General features: G+C 37.4%; 1 protein-coding gene across 1 annotated transcript in view; it reads left to right on the top strand.

Moving 5' to 3' along the window:
* Positions 1-18,683, top strand: part of LOC145980196 (dipeptidase 1-like) — a 103,178-nt gene that overhangs the window by 33,976 nt on the left and 50,519 nt on the right. The window contains exon 4 of the mRNA XM_083113225.1: positions 2,042-2,174. Within this exon, the coding sequence (XP_082969351.1) occupies positions 2,042-2,174 (133 nt within the window). The remainder of the gene's footprint in view (positions 1-2,041; positions 2,175-18,683) is intronic.

The following is an 18,683-nucleotide window of genomic DNA, read 5'->3' as shown; positions in this document are numbered from 1 at the left end:
TTAAATACGGCCCAGGAACATTTTTTCAGGCTCAATTTAAATAAGGTCCTGAAAACTGTACTACTCTCACCATCTCTCTCAAGAAGAACCTGTTAAAGTGATCTTAATCCGTCTCTGGCAATAACGCTCAAGCAGTATCCTCTCACAAACACCTAGGTATTGTTTTCGACCAAAAACTCACATTTGAGGAACAAATTTTAGGCACCACTAAATGGGCCATGCGTCTCTTAGGTTTACTGTACCATTTCACTGAAATTAGTCACATCTCAGCCATCACCTTGTACATCAAATCATTCATTATCCCAATCATAGAATACTGCTCTCCCGTCTGGTCCATGGCATGTCCCACTCATCTCTCCAGAATCGTTTCAGTCTTTCACTTCTTCCTAGATATAGTCCGTCACAGGGTTCCCTCATTACGCATTTTTTCATCTCCTCATCTCTTGTCTTTTCTAAACTTAAAAACTGCTTATCAGCGACGTTTGCAGAATGATTTCAGTTATTTATACAAAATTATGAATGGCAAAATCCGCTGCAACACAGTTCTTACACTTTAGAGTATACCTATGCGCTCAACTCCCAATACAAGATTATTTTATACAGAAAAACCTAGACTTGAAATTCAAAAAAGATCTATCTTTTACACACTTGCCACACAATACAATGATCTATCATCAAGAATCGATATATTGTCCTCAGTGTTTGCCTTTCGGTCATCTATTAGAAAAAATGTTTGTAAATAATATGAAATAGTGCAATCTTTCACTTATATTTTGTTAATTTTCTACTCATTTTTGTGTGTTTTTGTTACTTTTATTATTTTTTAAATATGACTTGCTTATTATTATTATCTTTGCATTTTCATTGTTGACAATTTTAGTGTAATATGGCCAACTGTGCTGTATCTGAAAATTTCTCAATAAATAAATAATAAAAATAATGTTGCCCGTCTAGATGTAGTCCCATTCCATTGCGCGCGATCCTTCCCTTCGTTGTAGAAACACTTTTCGTCCCTGTTGTGATATCTGCTGGGAACACAGCAGCGTCACGTTACCTCATCGACGGCTCCTATTGGCTGCAGTTCCTGGATCGGACGGCAGAACAACACGTGACGGGTTAGTTTGAACTCAATGTGACGCCACACTAATATAGTCCATTGCGTTATGTGCAATCTACAATAACTCTTCGGCAAGGGATATTTGAACGTGGCCTACGAGAGAACAACAGCGTTATGATTCATTTCCTGCGATTCGGTTTCTACAACCGCAGTGTGACATTAAAGTGTAAACGTACTCGCGGACAATTTTAGAAGGCAACTTTTAATCGATCAATACTGGTCTACGAATTGTGAATAAATTCAATCCCTGACTGCAAGAGAAAATCAGCAAACGTAAATAAGTTCTAGACAGTGTACAACCTTTTCATATTTAAAGCATTTCAATTCAGTCCATGAACTGATTTTCCGGATCAACTTAAATACTGTCCAGGAACCTTTCTTCCAGATGATTTTAAATTCGGTCCAGCAACCATTTTTCCAGAATGAATTTCATTTCGGTCCAGGAACCATTTTTCCAGAATGAATTTCATTTCGGTCCAGGAACCATTTTTCCAGAATGAATTTCATTTCGGTCCAGGAACCTTTTTTCCCGCATCAATTTAAATACGGTCCAGGAACTTTTTCAGGAACAATTAAAATACGGTCCAGGAAATTTTTCCACTGTAACAATACCCAACTTGGAAAGAATTTAAGTTGTGCGAGAAAAAATGTTCCGGTCCTGCAGCGGCACCCAATAGAACCCATTAGAATGTATGGGTTCCTGGACCTTAACAACTCTGGTAGGAGGCACGATCTTTAAAATAACAAAAATGGCCTTTTGAAGCTTGCTTGATTAGTGTTGCAGCCTTGAGATCGTTTTGTAAATAATAGTCGATACCTCACGTAAATTTGAACTGTGAACAGTCAAATAGTTTAAATATAGTTATTCATATCCTTGGCCACACTATCATTTGCCTAAGGTCGAGTGGTATTTCTGCCCAACAGTTCTGGTCCGCCTATGTCCCGTGTAGCTCCCAATACTTGGACGCTGTGCAGCTCACACTGGAACAGATTGACGTCATTCAGAGGCTAGTGGAAAGATTCCCAGCACATATGCAACTCGTCACCACTGCACGAGGTAAGTTCCATATTCGAATTTAGAAATTGCATTTCAATGTACATTACGTAAGAATTATAATAAATGATAATGCTGTCTGTTAATTGTTATCTACATAATCATTTATACGGCAACCGAAAGGGTTAAGAATATATAATTTAATTTAGGACATTTTTCTAATGTGTGGAAATGAATGTGGTATTAATAAGTGTTTCTTTTTTTTCTGGAATTAGATACGATTTTCTTTCTTTACAATAAACAAGAATTTTAATAAAAATACCCGAGCTTCCTATTTAGTAGAAGCACGCACACAAAAACACACACATATTCAGGCCCGTACTCAGGGGACGGAAAATGGGGACCATGCCCCCCCCCCCCCTCGAACGGTGAAATAATGAATGTCAATCTATAAAAAGCTACGAAGATAACATGGACAATTTTCAAATTTGTAAAAGATTCAATCTTGATCTTGCATAAATGAATATGTTTATTGTGTAAAGAGACAGGGATCAGAAATCTGAAGTGTGCCATATAGGGTAGTTTTAGATTTATAACCGTTGATACAAAGCTTCCAGATGTCCGATTTACCAAATAAGTGAGACAGTCCATTACTTTTAATCCCTGTCCAGACCTTTTCCAAACTGGAGTCGTGATGCGAAAATCTCTCTCTCTCTCTCTCTCTCTCTCTCTCTCTCTCTCTCTCTCTCTCTCTCTCTCTCTCTCTATATATATATATATATATATATATATATATATATATATATATATATATATATATATATGTGTGTGTGTGTGTGTGTAGTGTGTATATTACACGCATGTCTTTCATTTCTCTTTTCTTTCTATCTCTCATGTCCAGAGAGCGAGAGAATAAATCAATATCAACACACACACTAACACACACACACACACACACATATATTTTCAGATGTGGCCCCTCTCTAAAAAAATGCCTGGGTACGGACCTGCACATATTGATAAAACAGTAATTTGATACATTGTTTAGGCTTTGTATAATTTACATGTAGTCATGTAGAGAATAGAACCTGCATTTGTCTTCAGTTCTTTTCTGTACGGTTTTGTAATGGCATCAAACGTGTTTTTGGTCTTTGAGAGAACATCCTTTTGCTTTGTAGTTGCCAGCAACTGAAGATGTAATTACAAACTACATATGAATTTCATGATGCTCGTGAGGTTTGCAAAACTAATGCTAGAATTCGAAACCAAGCAAATACGATTTGGAATTGTAGAGACTCCACTTTTCCAGTAAAACGAGGAGCAGAGAAAGTTGATGTGTTGCTTTCCTGCCTTTGCATCATATAACTTTCCATATATCTAAACTTGCTTTTTTCTGTGTGAAGTCATCCTAACATTGTATTAATTACATCACACAAAAACACCTTTTTAAGGATTCTAGTATAAAATGTCTCCTCTAGACCCATTTTGTGACGGGCCGATTAGATGCATAGATGTATGTTTCCTAAAAAAGCTAGTAACAATATAAGAGTTATGATAGTCACGCTGGCAAGTGCAGATTCGATAAAATTAAAACACATTCTAATTTTATATTATGCTAAGATTAGGGAATTGTTCTTGCCAACTCTTATTTGAGTTATAGATCCATTTTCCAGGATAAACTGTACCAAGTCTATTTTCGAAAGTTGGGTTGTGGTTTAAAATCTGCCATCTTGAAACGGCGATCTAGGGCTTAGATTCAACCAGCCTCATCACAAGAGTTACAATGTTGTATTAGGTTGAGTTAAGATGACTTTATGATATGAATTCATGAACGTACATGTCCAAAAGCGAAACATATGACTATCGAATATAGTAAACAGTTTGTAAAAAGTTATGTACCATGTACAAGTTATGAATACAGAAATATTATTATTGGAATCTAGTTTTATTTTGACAAATGTGTAGGTTTCAATTTCCTGTTGAAATATTTACACTAATATGCTCATTATGAACATAAAAGTATCCTAAGTTCTTAAAATTGGTGAAACATGCATTGTTATATTTGTTTATTTCGTATTTTATGTCGTATTTCTGTCACAAGTGACTATTCGCTACGATTAGAGTAAATGCTGAGAAGATGAAGTTGATTGAATCTCTTGATTTGACTCTTCGGTGGCAAGGACCACTCAATGCCCTTGGTCACCGAGGCGACTCAGTCGATGTATCATTGTGTATATTCAATTTATTGCACCATTCGTTATCATTTTGTAATTCAAGCTGAAGGTAAGCGAGCTAAAATACCAAAAATATGAATGATAATAAGAGACGTATCTTCTGGAGGTATTAGATTATTTTTTTGTAAGGTAAATAATATTGAGCTTCAAGTCTCCTATGCTAAAATATGCCGAGAAGTTATCGAGTTTACTTACGAAAATTTTACAAAATTGCAAGTTTCTTCTCAAGTTGTTAAATGTACAGATAAGATCCATATAAATATCCATTTAATATGTGAATGGGATATCCCGTAGTGGATATTCGGTTCTTGATATCCGTAGGACGTCCATGGGATATCCCGTAGTGGATATTAGGTTCTTGATATCTGTAGGACATCCATGGGATATCCTCTTCTGGATATCCGGCGAATCTCTCTATCTAGATATCCATACGATCTCCGGTGCTCAATATTCATGGGATATGCGGTAACCTATATGGTCACGTGTTATTCAAAAATATACATACATGTTTTGTGAAGCATTGCGTCGTTGTGTACAGGCTCACTCTCCTATTAAGCGAGTCACGCATGCGCCCAAGGCCAGGTGAAAGTTCCTTTGCTACATTTGTGTTTCGCTCACTATGCCAGTTTTGATTTAGGGAGCTGCGCTGCTTAAACTGGAATATTTAAAATTAGGTGCATACATAACATTTTTCGAATGTATAGATGTGTATAGTAAGTGAGTGCTTGTGCGCGCGTGTGTGAGTGGGTGAGTGCGTGTGGGTGCGTGCGTGCGAAAGAGAGGAATACATGCTATAGATCTATGTGTGAACTAGATTTTAGATATGAGTAAATCTAGTCAAGGAATCTTCTTTTCGTATCAAAAAAATGTGTGAAGAATACGAGTATCAGGATAATGTTCAGATTGGATCCAATTCTAGTGCAGAATATATCTAATTCACAATCAAATAAAAACAGAACGTTCCGTTCAAGTGAAAAAAGTTTGAGTAATGTCCTTAAGATATCTAAAGGGGGTTCAAACAATTCCAAAAAAATATCCAAATATAATTCATGGAATGCCTAAAACGTATCTAAAATTTATCTACAGAATATCTGAAACGAATCCAAAAATGATTCACAAAATGTTGGAAATATATTCCTCCTGAATTTTCTATGGATGTTCCCTGGACATACCTGTATGTCCTTTATATCCCATGAATATCCCCTGGACATCCTGGATATCCAGAAATGTTTAATATCCAGAAGATATCCATTAGATGTGTTCTGGATATCCACGTACTGTATGAGATATGTATAAACACATATTTAACCACCTGACTTATCGGTCCTCCCCGATGGAGCAGTGGTAGCGTCGTCACCTTGTAATCAAGGAATCCCGGTTTCGATACCCAGTGGAGGCACATAGTGATTCGGATCCCACTTTTACCTGTAGGTTCACTCCTGATTAGCCTTACTGTGCATAAAGTAGACTTAAAACATCAAACCAACAACCATCTGACTTAGTAATCGATAATTTATAAACATGGAAATATCAACCATATTTTCGTCGCAATGTACAGAAATATGGTTGGAAAAGGTCACGTTTGCTTCAAATGTAACGCCGTGGACGATATAACGGTCGTGTTTCTAATTTTATAAAAAGGTTCCAAAATGTTTCACGTGAAACGACCACACCAATGCTCGTTCACAAAATTCGCAGCAAAAGATCAAACATGAAGGATTCCGATCAAGTTGCACGAAACACGCTACCGCGCAAACCTCAAAGATCAGTTGCAAGTAGCGCCAGAGAGGACGATGCGGTTGGCTTGGAATTATTGATCACTTTCGCCCGGAGCTTTTATCCGGCGGAAAACGGCGGCAATACGAACTACTTTCGTAACTTTGTTACGAGCCGAAGCTTTTGCTCAAAGGTCATCCGCCCTGCGGTGGTTTGTTTTCATTAGGGTGAAGTGTTCTTGTGTGTGCGAGTGTTCCTGCATGTGGTGGAAAAGTGGCGACTAAAAAGCATGTATTGCATCTCCTTCCGGCCGCCAGAGGCGCTGTCTGTGCATGGCGAGAGATCCGTGGCTAGCAATCATTCATGCGACGCTACGTTTATGAGACATTTATCTTCTGTGGCCCATTTTCGTTCTATCATTGTTGGTGCAATGCTGTCGCGTTTACAAGATGGACGATGCAGGTTCAATTTTTGTCTTTTAGGTCCCGCGACAGTAAAAAGAAGAGCGACAAGGCAATAAATTTGAATTTTGCGGAACGATTTTGGAGTTTTATAGGATTCGCTTTGCTCTTTTATTTTAACGGAGCTGGTTGATGTGAGCTGTGTTGTTCTGCTCTGTATGCATTGTACATCGTTTAAGGAAAAGTTGCTTTAATTATGACATTTCGACGTATTACAGAGTTATCAAACATTTTTTCATTGACACATTTGAAGAAGTGTCTATATTAAACATTTTCATTTATCTCTGCTAGAATTATTACACTTATTTTATCGAGAGATCTTTACTGATTTTTTTTGAAAATATCTGTTTTTGTGTCACGGACTGATATCCCTTCCCATATTGAGTGATTTTAGTTATTTTTTTCCATTAACCATTTCTCTATAGACTCAAGATTGTTGTTCTTTTATAGCTAAGAATGGTAGAAAAAAATATGCGATATTTGGCTTATTCATTGGAGGAATTTGGATTTGACCATCCTACAGTACGCACAAAAAGTTAAGGATATTAATTTAGTTTTTGTTACTTAGAGTCGCTTTTCTGCCACTTTTGGCTAATTACAACGATGATCAGTGAGGGTCAATGATGAAATTGATGAAGGGGCACTCGCAAAGAACTCCCGTGTCCAGGCACGAATCCCAAACCCCTGGCGTCGTAGCGTCCTGTAATAATCAAACCGCCACACAGGTCGGCACTATATGTTGAGCAACATGACCCCAAAGACAGTTATATTATGCACATACACGTTGTTTTGCAACGCAAGGTAAGAAAGATTTTTTAAAAAAACTCGCTGCAGCGACACAAACAGAATTAATCTGTCCTCGCTGTGTAAAGTAAGTCGTGATTTGGTGTTTTAAGTCCACTTTATGCGCAGTAAGACTTATTGGGACTGGACCTACAGTTTAGAGTGGGATCCAAACCATTATGTGCCTTCACCGGGAATCGAACCCGGGATCCCTTGATTACAAGGCGACGATGCTACCACTTCGCCTGCATATTTGATAGTGCACTAAAAAAGAAAATACGGCTACGAAATTTCTTCCATCGCTCTGCTCCAATATAGATTTACAGAAACCACACACTTCTCATTAATTGATACAGTTTATTTATATTGCATTTATAATAGAAGTAACCACCGTATAACGAAGGTAATTACACCTTTCACCGGTCCGTTAGTAATCGAAACCCCAACGTGGTTTCTCGCCCCTGTTCGCAAATGGGATTCCGGTTTCTAAAACCGCATGGTGGTTCCAGAACCGTGCACAAATCGCCTCTCGCGAAAAACCAAAAAACCGCAAGTACCACAAAATTTGAGAAGCACTATTTTCGACCAACCATAAAGATGGATGCTGCTTTCATTCCCACATGTTACTGTTCTTGAACAACCGGGTACCGAGTTCGAGTGCTGGATGAGTTTTAGAGGAGAGAATACGCTGAACTGTTGAAATCAAAGTTGAAGAAGACTTAGATATGCTTGGGTTTTAATAATGTCACTTAGAAAAATATTTAACATGTATGTTTGCATACTGGTTGTTTATTTAAACATGGTTTCTGCCATATTGTTCCATTCTAACTAGCGTTGGGTGATGTATCGTCCAGACGATATATCTCAATATTGAAAAATTATCGTTCAGGCGATATCATCTATACGATATACGATATTATGGGGATATATATCGTGTCGGCGTTATATCGTGTCACGCTATTTTGGCGATATGTATTGTGCCAGTGATACACCATCACGATATTTGGCGATATATCGCCGTATCACGATACGGAAAAATATCGTATAGTCTGTGACGATATATCGCGATATGTAATTTCTGATATCGTCCGTCTCTAATTGTAACCCATATCACAGGGAAGGGATGGAGGAGTAAGCAAGTCTACTTCGCTGCACTTTTTCACTCTCTCTGCACTGATGCATCTACTGTAGTTGGTTGCACGATGCAACACCGATTCGTCGAATTCGTTGATTTGGTGTCAAGTAGTGTATTTGGTGCCTGCTCCGTTTTCACTATGTTCTGAAGCGGTGTAATGTGTGGTGTATGATCAGGTGGTGCGTGCTAGCTAATCAAATGAACGTTTAAAGCAGCAGATAGTTATTTGTTGAATCTTCCTTGCACCAGCCTGACACCGAGATACAGCTGCCCCGTTCCCCCACTGGCTCCGCCCCACATAGACCAAGTTCTGCACATGACGGGATATTGTTATATTGGCTGCGTCGCATACACACCGTCTTACCTCCTCAGTTACTTTTATATAGCCTGTCCCAGCTAACTGTGGAGCAAGGCCACACATAGCATCATAGAAGCGAGGGAATTCCAGTGGTCAGAGCGAAGCAGTACACGCTGCTCGAAGCCTGGTAACTGCAGTTAGTTTCCTCCCCTCCACACAATGCAGTCCCCTCTCACGTGTTCATTGCTGAAGCCGTTTCGCGTCACTACTTGCGCAGAGACTTGATTTCGATCACCTGCTACAGAGTTAGCTGAAACAGAGTATAGCGCCATGGCTGACATGAAGATTACATGATATTGTCATCCGACTTCATTTTCGATTTCGTACGACCATCGGTTGATTATTGAGACGGGTGATGCCACCGGATCTAAACGGTGAAAACTAAGAAATATTTGTCATACCTTGAAATTTAACGGTAATAGCAGCACCCCCCTGCCCCCTTTGACACCTAAAATTACCCCAGGAGGCACTTTATCCAGCCTTCGTAAATCTAGCTCCTTGAAAGTCAGTTTTAACTCCATTTAAGTTTAAATTTAGCTCCTTTATGTGCACCAGATTTGGCAACACTGTCAGGATGGCCGTAGGAGGCAAGGAGAAATGCATTGCGCTTATGGGAGAATTATTTATTTTTTGTTCTCTTGGGAATATCAAACTTCCGATCGCATAGGAAAAGATCAACGTAAGGAGAACAGTTTTAAGATGTAATTGTCAGGCAGAAAAGTCGAAACTTCTGTTTGATTAGCCATAACCTGAAATTGAAGTTGATTCACCATAAGGAATAAATACATTGGATTCTAAAAATTCTTATTCATCATATTTTTCAAATATCGTGTCTAGCTTAATAATAAACATAAAAAAACCGCTTCTACTTGCAACATGGGGACAAATTTACACTCTCTCACCGGGAATTTTTTTGTAGTACTGCCCATTCGGACGATACTGAAATAAATGCACAACTGGTGCGGAACTGTAACTCTTCCACTTAAAGTGCTATCCGAACCACTACGTGTTTCCACCGGGTATACAACCCGGGACCCCTAGATGATAAGGCGACGACTGTGCCCCCTGGGAGGCTTACACAGACAAAAGACACTGTGGTATCTGCAATATAATCATCTGTCGAGCCTTTACTTTGTCCTATCCGCATGAACGTGCGATTGTCCTTTCACCATTCATCATTATCGTCACGATTAGCCAAAATCAACAGATAAGCGACGTAAAATGACCAAATCAGTCTGTTATGGGAACTCCCAAGTCACCCTTTCACTGGCTGATTTTTCGATCAAGTCCATTTTTCCCTTTGTGGCAGTTGTCCTATAAGTGATCTTGCAACAGAATCGGTTACCTTAAGATCTGATAACATTGAAAGTGCCATGAGTTCTCCAGCATTGAGCTCATTATTACACAACGTGAAAAGTCCTCCGTGTCCACCGGCGGCCGTGGACCACGCGTGTTCTGGATGCCATATCACTTGACACAGTCTTTAAAAAAGATTAAGCCAGAGCGATGCAGTGAGTACACCAGGATTTGCTTTAACATATCAAATTTTATTCATCAACATGATTTAGGAAGAAACTTAGACCATTATAGAAAGGTTACGAGTATAAAGTACGGTTACAAAAGAAAAGTACAATACAATTGATAAACTTCGTCCGTACTCAAATTACCATAATACATTTGAAAACCAACCCATTACTAAACTATCTCCTAAAATAATATTCCAATTAAGGTTTAATAAAATTCATAAGCTGAAGGTAAACATTAGAGTCTGATTAAAGAGATGGGTTTCTAAAAGAATGAATGAAGTGGGAAATGGGGAAATGGAAAGCTGATTAGTCACTTCTCTCACCCGAGGGTGGGGAGTGTTCTTGGCAGTGCCAAGTTCACTTCTCTCGTCCTAAGACGGAGCGTAACTTCTCTCATCCGAAGATGGAGCGGATTCTCTGACTAATGGACAGAGTCCAACCTCTTATCTCTCGTCCGGAGACGGAGCTCAGCTTCTCTCATCCGAAGATGGAGCCTTAGCTACTCTGGGTCTCTCGCCGGGTAGGGCAGCGTGAGTCTCCTTATAAGTGCTTGGACTCTTGCCTAAGCGGAGAGCACCTTCTCTCGCCCTAGGGCGGAGCGGAATTAAATTGCCAGCCAGGCTTTCGCCTTTATATATAGGGAACTCATTTTTAATTTTATACTATTCTCAAATCCTTAGATTCTTCGAAAGGTCATAAAAATAGAGGTGCGACTCGTACAATTTGTGACGAGATGGATTCGTTACAAACGATAAGAGATACGATATTGAATAGAATACCTTCTCTCAGACACCTCAATAAAACAGATATTATGTCTGTTTTGAATATTCAGTCACCACACACTCGTCACGAACTAGCAGACATGAATTATTTACATAAAATCATCAACGGCAAAATTAAAACTGAATTCCTTGTCAACCAATTTCATCTACGAATCCCCACACGGCCAACATGCAACGTAAAGCTCTTTCACATTCTCGCTACAAGGCTCTCTCTTCCACAGAGGTCTCTATACTATAGGCTCCTCCACTTATATAATAAACTTCTTGTAAATACATTGATATTTTCTTGTCAGAAAAAGTTTCCGACAATCTCTAAGAATGTACGTGTCACATTTTTCCTCTTCCATCTTGTATTGTCTTATTTCGTTGTCTTTGTTTCTTGTTGCACAGTTTCTGTATAAAATGGTATTTCAGCACTGCATCTGAAACTTTAAGTAAATAAATAAATAAATATTGTAGAAATTTAGCGAAAAATGGAGACTCGATTAGGACTCAAAATATGTTGCCTGACATACAGCGCCACCTCTCTACCAACTGTACTAGCAAATTCGAATTCTGGTTTACGCTTTTCAACAATACTGCATCCCCTGTGTTTGTCCAAATGATGTGTACTAACTTTCGGTCCCGCCATCGATATTCCAGAGTTTCAGTCCCGGCATGGATGTTCTTTCTGACTACTGTTTCAATAATTTCATCGAATCATCACTTATCTTTACCGTCGCGATAAGACAAAAGAAACTACGTAAAAAGAGCAAAATACCTGCACAAGTTCATAACTTTTGAAACAGAATATTAGTTATTCATTTAAAAGAATAACTATTTTCAGATCCAATTACTGACTTTTGTGCGTGTAAATATACATTGTCTTCATATTATATATCAGTATAAATTTAAGAGACATGATTTGCTCTTCATATCTTCATAAGCAGTGGCGGCAATTGGCTCTCAAAACTGAGGACGTGGGACCAGGACAGTTGCTTCCTCTTGGTACATAAGGTTTAGACAAAGTGACCAAAAGTGGAGGGACAACTGCCTCGACCCCCAATCGCTTCCGTGTTCATAAGGACAAATTTAAGACATGATTGGTCTGGATAAGGTAAAGTGCCCAAATACCGTCCCCCTAATCCAAATCTTCAATTCTGAAAATTTCTTTAAAGTTAAAAATAATTCAACAACTGATTGAAGCAACTCAACTCCATACCTACTACTGCAGCTGGTGTAGCACTACTAAATAAATCTTTCATAACCAATAAAATAATGGAAAGGACGCAAATATTGATTTTCCAAACAAGGTGTCACAATTCCCTTCCCCTTTTCCAGTTATTGTTAACTCTTTTATTTTTATGGGAAATTTGATTAAAACAGTGTTAATATATCTTGTAATAAATATATTGAGATGAAAATATGTTTATACATTTTTATACTGTTACGTTCCTAGTAACTTTCCTCACCCTTTACTCCTATAGCCGGGAGCATTGAGGCTCTAAGGGTCTACACTGAAACTTATCTTCAGGGTAGGTGCAGAACAAATCCAACCAACGTCGTGAAGTTTTAATGAAATGTTTATTTACTGCTTGAATACTTACAGCCAGTGGTTAGGTAATTCATAACTGGAACTTGGAGATCAATTGTTAATAGATAATTTCAAACTTACTGGAAAGGTCAAACTAGGGTGGCCCAAACCTAGGTTTTACAGAAGAGCGACATACACCTATTCACTTCTTCCTAGACTTGGAGTTATCACCCGAGATTGCCAATTTAGGTTTTACAGAAGAGCGGCTTGCACCTATTCACTTCTTCCTAAATTGGAACTTATATCCCATTCGGCTAACTTAGGTCTTACAGAAGAGCGGCATACACCCATTCACTACTTCCTAGATTAGACCGTTCCTATTTGGCCAGTCTAGGTTTTACAGAAGAGCGGCTTGCACCTATTCACTTCTTCCTAGACTGACACCAGAACAGACCTCCTTACGGACCAAACTCCTTCGTATTTATACCCAAAGTTCCAGCCCCGAACACCTGTCTTTAGGTAATTTCTTATTACAATACTCTAAATTACAACAGAAAGATATTTGAAAAATACATAGTTTGGCAATTAATAATTTACAAAGAAAGTTTACATATTCATTTGAGTTAACAATTATTTCTTTAACGTTGATAAAATCTTACATTTTGGAAATATACAAATTTAAATGTTCCGCCATTATTTAATTACAATTAGGTTAGTTCATCAACAATTAATAATCTTTGATTGGCAAATCTATATTTACATCATAATAAATGCCCGTTGTCTTAAGCGAGCTGTCTTCATTAGATAGTTACAGAAAGGTGAATACATTAGTTCAACAACGCCTTGATTGGCGCGTTCATATTTGCGTCACAACATGTAGTATCACGGACATTAACAATGACTTGAGGTAACACTATATCAAATTTTCTTTTACTCGGAATTGCAAAGTTACAAAATAAGTAAGGTCGTAACAGGTTCCCCCCTCTGTAGTTTAAAGGAAAATTTGAGAAACGAAAGTGAAACAAATTTTTCTTTGTCTAAACTCTTTGCCTTCCCTATACATTTTATATATATATATATATATATATATATATATATATATATATACACACACACACACCAATTCGTTTATTATTTCAAATTAAATGATTAGTTCAGTAGAACTAATAATCATATTGTTTCCCAAATATTAATGCTTTATCAACATTTATAACAACATACTAGAAATTATATGGTTAGATTTCAATTAAGTACATTTCTTAAATACAATGTTATATCCAAATTTTAAATAGAACTATTAAATCAACATATCATACAATTGTCAAACGTTATTACATGAAAGATTATTTGATCACAACCTTTTAAACTCCTTTCTTCTTCTTTTTTTCAAATAAACTTTTGTTAGTAACCCATATCTGAAATCGTTAACACACTTGGGTTAATTAGAAAATTAGTTTTTTAATTGAACACAACAGTTTTAACGATTAATCAAACAAATCCAAAATCACAAACCCTTCGAATTATTGAAAATAACAGAAATTAATGTTAACTTATTCAGTCATATCAGTTGCAGATCAATCATCTTTGTTATGAGAAGTTTACAGTAAACAATAAAGGTTCTTTGTTACACGTTCAACTTCTTAATACAAAATTAGGACAAATATTTCCTTTGATTATCTAATCTTGTTTATGTAATAAGCCTATTCAAAAACAATGTGGCTTTAAATATCATACTTTTCAGTTTATCCACATAATAATTATGAATTATTCTTTTCCAAACCTTTGATCTGGTAATCATCTCAAACTTTATCTTTTACATAATAGGAAATTCTAATTCTCTCATTAGTTCTTATTCCTTTCTCAAGACTTAGCCCTTATAACATTTTTGACCATATTTTTTATTTGCGCAGCACAAAAGTAACATCAAATATATACTCATTCTTACAGGCTAGACCATTCAGTATTAGTTAATGACCCTTTAATGTCACTGTACAACATTAATTTTAGAGATTCTCACATTTCTTGAACATTAGACTATTCTTTATCAAATCTGACCTTTCTTATAAACGTTTACAATTTAAGCCATTTTTGTTAACGCTATGAGGACTCAGCCTCTTAAATAACAATTTCTTCCTTTAAATTGTTACAACAATTTCTCTTCTATCCTCGAAGAGTAAGGGAATCAACCTTTTCCCCTGGTAGCCTTTCCTTGGCTTACCAAGCAATAGCGCTTACTTGGCTTATGGAAACATCCTCAGTTCCCTGGGATCTGTTTATAAGGTCTTTCTCTTCTCTTAGGTCCTCTTCTACTAACTGTTCATCTTTTATTATGTAAAATCTCTGTCTTCCTGCTTCTAAGCTTGCCATGTGCCTTTTCATGAACGGCTTTCCCAATACTAGGTCCTTATCCAAATCTCGGACTATATATACTGAATTTTCAAATACATATTCTCGTATTTTAAAACGGATCTGCCTTTATCCCATTATCCTAGAATTTCCCTTTCTAGTAAAATTCAATAACATTTCTTCAGAACATCTTTTAAGTTTAAGTCCTGGTAATCTGTCTCGCAACTTAAGCCAGACTTTATAATTTATCGTAGTGTATTCACTCTTTGTATCTAGAGTACACTTTATTTTCAATCCTAAAATTTGAACGATAATTTCTGGTTTCTTGGACAACAATATTCCCCTATGTTCAGGTTCTTCTATCTTTTTCCATTCTTCATTTTCGACTTCTAATTCTAAATGCAATACTTCTAAAAAATCTTCGGTGAGGAAATTGTCGGTACTCTCATTTTTCTCCGATACAGTCTTCCCTTCCGTTGTAAATGAGAGAGCTTCATTTACAACGAGGGTTGGTTTAAATTTTGATTTGGGAGCATTGAACCTGCCCAAGCTGGAGCGACAGGATTTAACTCAGTCGGGACTTCTTCAGTTTGGCAGGAGATTTCCTTTGTATTAGAATTTCTATTGAAGTGGTTGTTGGGAAAACGGGATTGGTTCCATGGTCGTCTATATGGTTGACTTCTATTGCCGTTGCTATAGAAATTCCGCCCTTGGTAACCCCTCTGGTTTCTATTATTGTTCCTATTAGGATTCTCAGGTGTTCTGGTCGCTCCTTCACTTTCGTTGTTAAATCTAGACGAAACTATTTGAGTCTGCCTAACTCTGGGTTGAAACTGCCTTCGGTCTTCTATCTTGGGGTTATCTCCCCTACTTATCTCCAGTTGTTCGGAGGCTTCATATCGACTAAGATAATTTGCTAGTTGTTCCATGGTTTTTGGATCTCGAGTCAATACTAGTTGTCGAACTTTCACCGGAAGTTGGCTGATTATCAAATGCAAAACTTCACCTTGATTTACTACTTCCACCAGATTGCAGTAGTTTCCATAGACTTCCCAGCAGTATTCTTCTAACGTTAATCAAAAAGAACCTCTGAAATTTCTTATTCCTCAACAGCTGCATTTCTCGTTGTTTAGCCTCTAAAGAATCATACTGCTTTCGAAATGCATAACAGAACTGATCAAAACTCTTCCACTTCCTTTCATTTGCTATAAACCAGGATTTGGCCTTTCCTGTCATTAAGGAAGGTAAAATTTTCAACCTGTAAAATTCAGAAACTTCCATTATAACTAGATAGGTCTTTAAACTTTCGATGTATCGTTCGGCCGAGACTGAATTTATTTCTCCAGAAAACTTCTCTAAGGCTTTTATATATGCCAGTCTAAAATTCTGACACTTGGATTTCCTAACTCTGTTGTTAGTCTCTTCTTCCGAAAGGTGATTGAAGAATTCTTGTGAATTCGAGCGTCGGCTTCTATTCAACTCCGAACCTTCGTCGGACGTACCACTAGAGGATGAGAGATTACTTCTTTCAGTATACCTCCTCTTAGATACACTAGCGATAGGAGTGGCCAAATTGGCAGAGTGAATCCTCTGACTTTGGTCTACTGAATTAGCACTCAAAGGTAGGCGTTCTAATTTCATGGCTAAAGAATCTATTTCACTAGAAGTTTTGTGAAATTGCCATTGTACTTCCTTTATTTCGTCTTCCATTTCCTTTCTTCTTTGCTGTTTTTCTTCCATCAAGCTCTTGGTAGTTTCAAGCCTTAAACTTTCAAATAAGCTTGTTAATTCAGTTTATTTTGTTTTCCTCTGACTTTTTTCTTCATCTAGTTCTTCCAATAAGGCTTTCTGGGTTGCTTCTATCTGATCTTTCACATCTTGACTCGTCACTTGTTTAAATTCTTCCATTTCGGCCCTCAATACCTTTTGGCATTCCTCTACAGTTTTTTGTAACTCATTCTTATTGATTTTACACTCTAATCTTACTTCCTCTATTAATTCTCTCATCTTTTTACTATCTTCTTCTCTTTCTTTTCGTCTCTTCTCTTCATCTTCTTGTCTTTCTTTCCGTCTCTTCTCTTCATCTTCTCGTCTTTCTTTCTGTCTCTTCTCTTCATCTTTCTGTCTTTTCTCTTCATCTTCTTGTCTTTCTTTCTGTCTTTTCTCTTCATCTTCTTGTCTTTCTTTCTGTCTCTTCTCTTCATCTTTCTGTATTTTCTCTTCATCTTCTTGTCTTTCTTTCTGCCTTTCCTCTTCATCTTCTTGTCTCCACGTTTTCAATAAATCTTATCATTTGGTTCGAAGATTCAGATTTGACAACCTTGGCATTTAAAACTAGTTCTATCAACATCTTTATTCGTGGCATCCATATTCAAACAACTCAAGTGGAACAAACACTCGCATTCTTGACATTTGACCGTTCCTTCTTCAGACTTGGAGTCATCAGAGCAGCACTTGAAGGTCACCATGGTTAATTTTCTTTGTTCCCCCCTTAAATACCCTTTTGACATGACTAAATACTAATATTTGAGTTTTCACACTTTTAAAATGTAAGTTCCCTTTTCTTGAAGAATCTTTTCAAACTAATGAAGTCTTTAAGTTATTGCTTCTTATAGGAATCTTCTACTCATCGTTGGTCATCTTCTTCGACTGGAGTGGTCAGGATTCTTCAGCTTCTACGGCGCAACTGCAACTTCGATTCTAACGAGGACCTCTTCCGTAATAGTCGTCTGGCTGGATTCTTCAATTGTCGAGCCTCTACGTTGTATGCCCAGTATCCAACGTCGGTGGTTGAAGTTCTATACTGTCGTGGCCCTCACGATGGGCGCCAAAAAGGATCTGTTACGTTCCTAGTAACTTTCCTCACCCTTTTACTCCTATAGCCGGGAGCATTGAGGCTCTAAGGGTCTACACTGAAACCTATCTTCAGGGTAGGTGCAGAACAAATCCAACCAACGTCGTGAAGTTTTAATGAAATGTTTATTTACTGCTTGAATACTTACAGCCAGTGGGTAGGTAATTCATAACTGGAACTTGGAGATCAATTGTTAATAGATAATTTCAAACTTACTGGAAAGGTCAAACTAGGGTGGCCCAAAACCTAGGTTTTACAGAAGAGCGACATACACCTATTCACTTCTTCCTAGACTTGGAGTTATCACCCGTGATTGCCAATTTAGGTTTTACAGAAGAGCGGCTTGCACCTATTCACTTCTTCCTAAATTGGAACTTATATCCCATTCGGCTAACCTAGGTTTTACAAAAGAGCGGCTTGCACCTGTTCACTTCTTCCTAGACTGACACCAGAACAGACCTCCTTACGGACCAAACTCCTTCGTATTTATACCCAAAGTTCCAGCCCCGAACACCTGTCTTTAGGTAATTTCTTATTACAATACTCTAAATTACAACAGAAAGATATTTGAAAAATACATAGTTTGGCAATTAATAATTTACAAAGAAAGTTTACATATTCATTTGAGTTAACAATTATTTCTTTAACGTTGATAAAATCTTACATTTTGGAAATATACAAATTTAAATGTTCCGCCATTATTTAATTACAATTAGGTTAGTTCATCAACAATTAATAATCTTTGATTGGCAAATCTATATTTACATCATAATAAATGCCCGTTGTCTTAAGCGAGCTGTCTTCATTAGATAGTTACAGAATGGTGAATACATTAGTTCAACAACGCCTTGATTGGCGCGTTCA

The sequence above is a fragment of the Lepisma saccharinum genome, chromosome 27, assembly GCF_977018435.1.
Source record: "Lepisma saccharinum chromosome 27, izLepSacc3.1, whole genome shotgun sequence".
NCBI classification, from domain to species: Eukaryota; Metazoa; Arthropoda; class Insecta; order Zygentoma; family Lepismatidae; genus Lepisma; species Lepisma saccharinum.
Note: the sequence above shows the minus strand (reverse complement) of the source record. Positions and strands in the feature narration are given on the sequence as shown.